The 8,277-nt window shown below is 55.1% G+C and overlaps 1 protein-coding gene across 1 annotated transcript in view; it reads left to right on the top strand.

Moving 5' to 3' along the window:
• Window positions 1-7,592, top strand: part of WFDC1 (WAP four-disulfide core domain 1) — a 47,987-nt gene extending 40,395 nt beyond the window's left edge. The window contains exons 4-7 of the mRNA XM_058706438.1: window positions 310-450; window positions 3,933-3,974; window positions 5,592-5,663; window positions 7,201-7,592. Of these exons, the coding sequence (XP_058562421.1) occupies window positions 310-450; window positions 3,933-3,974; window positions 5,592-5,650 (242 nt within the window). The 3' untranslated portion in view covers window positions 5,651-5,663; window positions 7,201-7,592. The remainder of the gene's footprint in view (window positions 1-309; window positions 451-3,932; window positions 3,975-5,591; window positions 5,664-7,200) is intronic.
• Window positions 7,593-8,277: the final 685 nt, after the last annotated feature.

Below are 8,277 nucleotides of genomic sequence, written 5' to 3' on the forward strand. Positions count from 1 at the left end.
GCTGTAGATGTGAGCGCACGTATGCGTGTGTCAGGATTTGTGTGTGTGCGCATGTGTGCATGTGTGAGTGCGTGCGTGTGTCAGGCCTTTTTGGGTGAAGTGTGAGCCTCTCTGTAGGTGAACGTGTGTGTATGTGTGTCACGATGCACATTAGGGTGTTTGGGATCACGTGACTTTGGACTGTGCGTTGGTGTGTGTGCGCGTGTGCACGAAGGTGCCACGGTGAGCGAGACGCAAGGCACAGCCCGGGATCTGGGGGCAGATGGTCCCCTGCATCCACCCAGCACGCGGCCTGTGTCCCTCCCACAGCCGAGGCCTGCAGCACCACGGAGGACGGGGCAGAGCCCCTCCTCTGCCCCTCGGGCTACGACTGCCACATCCTGAGCCCCGGAGATGTGGCCGAGGGCATCCCCAACCGCGGGCAGTGTGTCAAGCAGCGCCGGCAGGCAGGTGAGTGTGGGCGCCCAAGCCGTGCTCTTGGAGCCTGCCCCACCCTCCCTGTAACGCCCCGGGGGGAGGGGGGGAGGACTGTCCCAGAGAAAATCACCAGCGCCCCCCAAGCCTGGCCGAGAGCTCCTCCTGTCCTGCCTCCCCTCTTCTGAGTCGTCTCACCCTGCAGGGGACACAGGCCTTGGAGCCCTGCCACCTCCTAGCTGGGAACGGGTGCTTCAAATCTCTGAGCCTCAGTTTCCTCATCTGTAAAATGGGCTGATAATATGCTACCCCAGGCTCTGTCATCTGTGTCATAGAAGAGGGAGAACTCGAGGTCGGAAGCTTCTCTACACCGTCTGCACCGTAGAGGGGCAATTCTGAGCCTGTCCTCGGGCTGCAGAGCCCGTGTGGGGTGCGTGTGCACGTGCGTGTGTTCTCCCCGCCCCCAGGGATGGTCAGAGCCTTCCGGATAGAAATGTTAGTGAAATTCCTCTTAGCCTCGTTCCGAGGGGGCTGTCGGTTAGCAGTAATTGTTGGTGATTACGTGGGAGTTTGGAAATGTCTCGATCTCCAACGGTGACCTTTGGAGCAGGAGCCTCGGGGAGGAGTGGGGGCACTGTGTCCCAGGATAACCAGCAAAAAGCCGCTTATTTAAGATTTATCTTTTTAAGCTACATATTTGAAATGATTTGAGACTTCAAGGCAGTAGTGCCTTGGCCCCTCCATCCCGGTGACCCACTATGGTCTCTCTCTTCCCTCTCCAGCCCCTGCTGTCTCTCCTGGGGGACTCTCTGAGAGTAGGTTGCAGATCTCATGCCTACACCCAAGATGCAAGGCTCCTCTGAGAGCCAGCTTCTCGGGCGTGCCGGTGACCATTTGGGTTTTACGGTCCATCCGCCTGGAGCCCGACATCTGAGGGGTTCATGTCTTAAGAGGAACGTGAACTTCGACACAGGCAGGAAAGCTGACTCTTCGGAGAGCAGGGTCTGGGGAGTCAGTGCATTTCTCTGGGATGGGTGTGAGGTCACTCCGAGGCTGAGCATCCCGTGTCCCCCAGGCTTGCCTCTGGCAAGGCGACCGTGCAGGTGCTGCGTGAGGACAGGGGATCGTCGTGCAGCCGCGAGCAGGGGAGATCTGGTTTGTAAAAATGACATGACGGTGCGTGGAGGGTGTCCAGCTCCAAACATGCCTCTCTCTCCTCCCTGTGGTGTGGCGGGCCAACACTTGTCCCCAAGGAGAAGGAAGGCCCGAAAACGCTTCATCGCCGCCAGCCTGGAAAAACCCTGCCATTTGCTTCAGAAAATAGTTTTTGCCCTGGTTGCTGATAAGCTCTCAGCGCGAGGGTGTGGATCGGCTCCTCGGGGTTCTGGCGTCCTGTGTGATAAATGTCAGTGCTGGCCCTGAACACCCTGACGCTTTTTAGGACAGCCGCAAAACAAGGAAACCAAATGTCTCACTGTTGCCCAAGTGAGATCTTTAAAATGGAGACGAAATTAGCGAAACAGTATGTTAGTTTCCAGTGTGTGAATGTGCTTTGTTGACAGTGCTGATGCCCTGGGGCGTGGGGGCGGGGGGCGGGGCTCACCCATGGCGGCGTTGCCCAGAGAAACTTCTGCGGGACCTGGCCAGACGTCCTTGGCACAGATGTTTCCCCACAGTGATAGGCTGGTGACAATGGAGGGGGCGGTGGGGTCGATGACCATCAACGGTGGGAATCCTCAGTAATTCGAGACGTCTGAAGTTCCCGAGTCAACCGCTTTTTATAGTTCTTTTATTTTAAAATTCTTTTATTTTATTGTAGGGGCGCCTGGGTGGTTCGGTCAGTTGAGCGTCTGAATTCAGCTCGGGTCATGATCTCGCGGTTTGTGAGTTCGAGCCCCGCGTCGGGCTCTGTGCTGACAGCTCAGGGCCTGGCGCCTGCTTCGGGTTCTGTGTCTCCCTCTCTCTCTGCCCCTCTCCTGCTCACGCTCTATCTCTCTGTGTCTCTCAAAAATAAACACTAAAGGGGCACCTAGGTGGCCCAGTCGATTAAGCATCCGACTTCGCCTCAGGTCATGATCTCACAGTCCGTGAGTTGGAGCCCCGCGTCCGGCTCTGTGCTGACAGCTCAGAGCCTGGGGCCTGTTTCAGATTCTGTGTCTCCCTCTCCCTGTGCCCCTTCCTCGTTTACGTTCTCTCTCTCTCAAAACTAAATAAAATAAAAATAAAAGTAAAAAAACATTAAAAAATAATTTAAAAAATTATTTTATTTCAGATGAGGGGGGAAGGGCAGAGAGAGAGGGAGAGACAGAATCCCAAACAGGATCCATGCTCAGTGCGGAGCCCAAGGCAGGGATCGATCCCACAACCCTGGGATCATGACCTGAGCTGAAATCAGGAATCTGAGGCTCAACTGAGCTCCCCCCCAGGAGCCCCCCCCCAACACTTTTTTTACATACAAAAATGTCAGTTTCGTGTGGTTCCTCCTATCATTTGCATATCTATGGGTTTAAGGGAAATTATTTGTTTTTTTTTTTTTTCAAATTTTTTTTTTCAACGTTTTTTATTTGTTTTTGGGACAGAGAGAGACAGAGGATGAACGGGGGAGGGGCAGAGAGAGAGGGAGACACAGAATCAGAAACAGGCTCCAGGCTCCGAGCCATCAGCCCAGAGCCTGACGTGGGGCTCGAACTCAGGGACCGTGAGATCGTGACCTGGCTGAAGTCGGACGCTTAACCGACTGCGCCACCCAGGCGCCCCGGGAAATTATTTGTTTTAACCCTCACAATAATTTTAAGAGGTGCCAATTCTCTGCCCATTTCCAGGTGAGGAAACTGAGGCTCAGAGAGGATTAGCGAAGCAGGGCAATGAAGATTAGCCACTCAAGTTACTTTGTCACGTGCACTGCAGACATTCAGGTCTCCTTGGAACAGACTCACAAAAGCACCGTGTACTCCCCATGCGAATTGCACACCTCGTCATGACCCTTGCTGAACGATATGTTGGACTTCTGCTCCTGGTTCCTCTGTTAACACAGTGGTTCCCAAACGTTTTGGTCTCGGGACCCCCCTTACACTCAAAAACCATTGAGGACCCCACAGAGCTCCCCCTTGTGTGGCCACGGATGATGACCACGTTAGAAACTAAAGCCCAGGCGTGAGAAAGATTTGTGTGTTCATTCATTTAAAAACGACGACGATAAACGCGACGTGCATTCAAGAGAAATAGCGTTTCCTTTAAAGGTCACTGTACTTTCCAACACACGTACAAATTGAAGCTGGGCATTGGTTCACATCTCTGCAGTTCTCTCTCATTTGTGCCTGGGGAGCAGAGAGACGCTCACGTCGGCCCCTGCACTCGATCCGCTGCGATATTGCCCGTCACGCAGCGTCTGGAAACTCCATGCACACCTGGCAGGGAACGAGAGCGGACGCACAAATAATGCCTTTGTATTCTTAGGAAGATAGTTGTGGCCTCTTGAGCTCACTGGAAGGAGTTTCACCCTCTCGCTTGTTTTCCAGATGGGCGATTCCTACGACACAAGTTTTACAAGGAATACCCAGGTAGGAGAAGAAACCACTCTTCCTTTGCAGAGGGCACTAAACGGGGGCACTGAGAGTTTCTTGGGTGAAAAAAGAAATCTAGAACCCCATTGACTCTTTTGAGGGCTACAGTCTGAAGCTGCTGTGAAGGAAAATCCCCATTTCTGCCCAGTCGCTCGTGTGCCATCAGGTGGCCCTTGGGGGTGAGGTGGTGGGATGCCAAGCCACTTCCGGTGTGAAAATCTCTCCTCCACCCCGAGCAGCCCTCCAGGGGCACCTGAAACGGCAGGGGCCGTTCTAGGCTACAGCCTGGGACTGAGGCAGCAGTTCAGGGATGTCTCCCCCGGGACAAATTGAGAACTAGGATTAGAAAAGAACGTAGAAGCCCTGTTGCCTGGTGGTGAGAGGAGGTGGGAGCCAACGAGGGGCTCATAGAAGACAAATGGCTTTGTGTTAAATGTTACAACTTGGTACTGGGTGTGTTTAAGTCCTTCCTACTTTCAGGGGGTTGGAAATATGGCTGACACTCTTCTTCTATCTAATCCTTCATTGATCTAGCCATGATGTATCCATGCATCAATCTATCCAATACTGTTCTTCTATCCATCTTTCTATCCTTCCTTCTATCTGTCCTTCCTTCCTTCTTTCCTTCCTTCCATCCATCCATCCATCTATCCATGCATCGATCTATCCAATACTCTGTTCTTTTATCCATCTTTCTATCCTTCCTTCTATCCATCCTTCTATCTGTCCTTCCTTCCTTCCTTCCTTCCTTCCATCTATCCATCTATCCAATACTGTATTCTTCTATCCATCTTTCCATCCTTCCTTCCATCCTTCCTTCCACCCATCCATCCATCTATCCATCCATCCATCCATCCATCCATCCATCCATCCATCCTTCCTTCCTTCCTTCTATCCATCCATCCATCCATCCATCCATCCATCCATCCATCCATCAATCCATCCATCCACCTATCCATTCATCTATCTATCCTTCCATCCATCCATTCATCCATCGATCTATTCTTCCATCCATCATTTCTTTATTAAGAATTTACAGCACATATTTATCAAGCATTGGTCTTCATCCTGTGCTAGAGGTTGGGGCTACATTTGTGGACATGACAGACCCAGTCCTTCCCATCAGGCAGCTAACGTCAAGCAGGAAATAAATACAAACCCAAGTAGTTACTTAGTAAAAACAGTGATCAGGGTGACTGAAGTCACACTGAGGACACTAGGGAAAAGGATACCTTAGACTAGGATACCAAGGAAAGCTTCTTGAGGAGGGGCCATTTGAGCTCAGCCTAGAGAATAAGAATTAGTGGGCAGAGGAACAGCCAGTGTGAGAATTCTGAGGTTGGAAGCACCTTGGCCATCGCGGCAGCTGGAGTGTGTAGTGAACAAGGGGGACAGTGGCGGGAGACGGGGCCAGAAAGGGAGGCAGAGCCAGACCACACGGGGGCTGTGGCCACGGTGAGGAGAGGCGAGAGGCTGCAGGTCGGCCTTGGGTGACCTCATCTGGGGGGGAAGAAGGCACAGGGACAGGGAGCCAGGTGTCGGGACTCCACGTGGCAGTGGCTGGTGAGCCGCAGAAGACTCCCCCGCCCTGACAGAGCTCTGCTCTCTTTGCAGAGGGCGACTCCAAGAATGTGGCCGAGCCCGGAAAAGGACCCTTGAGGCACTTTCAGTGAGGCAATGGGGCAGGTCAGTCCGGGGAGTGGTGGCCGGTGGCAGGGGAGGGTTCGGGCGCAGGTGTCCTCGGTAGCTTTACTCACCAAGGTGACCGGCGGGAGGGGGAGAGTGGGGCTTTACCCGGGGCTAGAATTTCATAATTCCCTTGCGGTGTCCCAAGTAGGCGTATACGAGAAGTGGCTGTGTCACCAGAAGTTTCCAGACCACCCGGACCTAAATCCAAAGACTAGGCTGCAGCCTTCCTTTCCATGCCTGGTTTTAGGGCCTCCGTGAACGGCCGACGAGTCCCCCGCTGCCCCCCGGAGTCTGTCCCTCTGTCCCTCCCTCGGTCACACGATACGGTCAAGTGCCAGCTCTGAGACAGGCGCGTGCCGGGCACTCGGTTCCTCAGCAGCCCTTCGGGACGGCCGGGGTTCCTGCTCCTAGGGGCCTCCCCCCGGCAGGAGACCACACAAGTCAGCAAGGAAATCGGCCTGCGATGCGTGTTGTGAAGGGAACGGACGGGAGCGTGAGGGAGAGTAGCCAGGTCGGGGAGGGGCCGTGCGTGGAGCTCACGTCTGAGCCAAGATCTGAGACAGGACAGAAGAGCTGCCTTGGGGCGGCCTGGGGAACGGGGCCTGGTCAGGGTAGCTGGAAGAGTAGGAGTCCCCAGGGCAGGAGAGACCGTGGCTTCGAGGAGCCACGGGGAGGCCACCACGGAATGACGGCGGCGAGGCTGGCACCAGAGGGGTCCCCAGGGAAGGCCCTGCTCTCAGATGAGATGCTCCAAGGCGAGATGTGTGCCTGTGACCGGGAGCATCTGCTAAGAAAGCCTGAATGCCCGCCCCACCCCGTGAAGACCCCACACGTGTGCCCACGGTAAACAGAAGCCCTTGAAAGCAGCCAACGCCCCCCAGAATGTCCTTGAAAGGCAAACATCAGGCTTCAGATTCCAGAACATTCTGGCGTGAGTCCTCCGGCAAGATCTCGAGCCCTCGAGGATTGGTGCCAGCGTGTCTCTCACCTGCTGATGCCAGGAACAGTCCTTGGGGTGGGTCTGACCCACCTCGGGCAGTGGCCTCCCATGAGGATGTGCGGGGGTGCGGGGAGGGTGATGGGGTAGCACGGGGCGTGAGAGGCAGTTTGCGTGATGGAGAGGGATGCGTTGAACTAAACAAGATGATGCCCAAAGAGACTGATGGTAAGTTAAGAATTCAGTGCTAGGGATTGGGGCGCCTGGGTGGCTCAGTCGGTTAAGCGTCCGACTTCAGCCAGGTCACGATCTCGCGGTCCGTGAGTTCGAGCCCCGCGTCAGGCTCTGGGCTGACCGCTCAGAGCCTGGAGCCTGTTTCTGATTCTGTGTCTCCCTCTCTCTCTGCCTCTCCCCTGTTCATGCTCTGTCTCTCTCTGTCTCAAAAATAAATAAAACATTAAAAAAAATTAAAAAAAAAAAGAATTCAGTCCTAGGGAAACGGTATCTTCCTGGTATTGGGTCGGGGGGGTGGCACAGACCGTGACCTCTGTCCTGCCCCCAGCAGCAGCTCTCATTCCTTCTCTGCTTCTCTTCCAGCCAGCGCGCAAGAACATTCTTCCACTTTCTGCTAAGCCTTGGAAACAGTTGGACCAAACACGATTTGACCCCCAGAGGCCATGCCCAGCTCAACAGAGATACTCAGACACAGGACACCCGGCTCTCGATGCCAGCATGACCCGCCTGGCTGGGTGACTTCGCGGGAGCACTGGGTCCCCGTGTGACCATCCGGGGAACACAGCACACCTAGCAGCCCCGCTAGACCCGGAGACCCCACGGAGCCCCTGGAAGAGGTCACTGCCTTTGTGAGCTGTGTCAAGCCCCCTTCCGTGTCTGTGTTGTTACGCATTTCTTCCAGATTCGTCTCTGGGAGGCATGTCCCTATGCCAAATGTTCTCAAAATAAATCGCCCCTTACAAAACAGAAACGAACTTACCTGCTCCGGTAGGATCCGTAGCCCCGTGATCTTAAATCACATGCGCTCAAGCCCTTGAACCCTGGAGACGGGTGGGGGCGGGGGATTCTGGGGTGAGGCGTCAGCTCAGCTCGGCTTCTGGAATATCCAGCCTCGCGCGCACTGCTCTGGGTCTGGGTTGGATGCCTCTGAGACAGACCCGGGGAGGAGGGCTTGTTGAAAGCGCTTTGTTAGGAAAGTTCCCGGGGGACACTGGCCGGAGGGTAGGGAAGTTGGGCGGGAGGAGGAAGTCAGGCAAGATGAGGAACAAGGGGTAGATGCTCAGAGGGGCCCCCACTTGGCTTAATGAAATTCTTAGCGGTGGTTGACCAAGGGGCCCGCGTGTTCATTTTGCAAATGGTGCCGGTGGCCCTGGGTCACACCGTGGACGCGGCCCCACTGGGGCGCGTGGAGTCCGGAAGGCTGACGAGGGAAGGGCTGCCCTGCCAGGGTGGGGACCCCGGGGGCCTCTGTCACACACATCTCAACGGTGGCTGTGCAACATGGGCGCCCACACGCGTAGGCTTGTGGAGAGAAATGCTCCTGTGCACCAACAACTCATCCCTTTCGGAACAGCCCCACGGTGACCGGTGCGGGTCCGTCGTCGGGAGGGCCTGGCCTTTCGAATTCCAAACTGGGCTTGCGTGGGGTTGACCCCGAGT

This window comes from Neofelis nebulosa, chromosome 17 (genome assembly GCF_028018385.1).
Source record: "Neofelis nebulosa isolate mNeoNeb1 chromosome 17, mNeoNeb1.pri, whole genome shotgun sequence".
In the NCBI taxonomy this organism is placed as follows: Eukaryota; Metazoa; Chordata; class Mammalia; order Carnivora; family Felidae; genus Neofelis; species Neofelis nebulosa.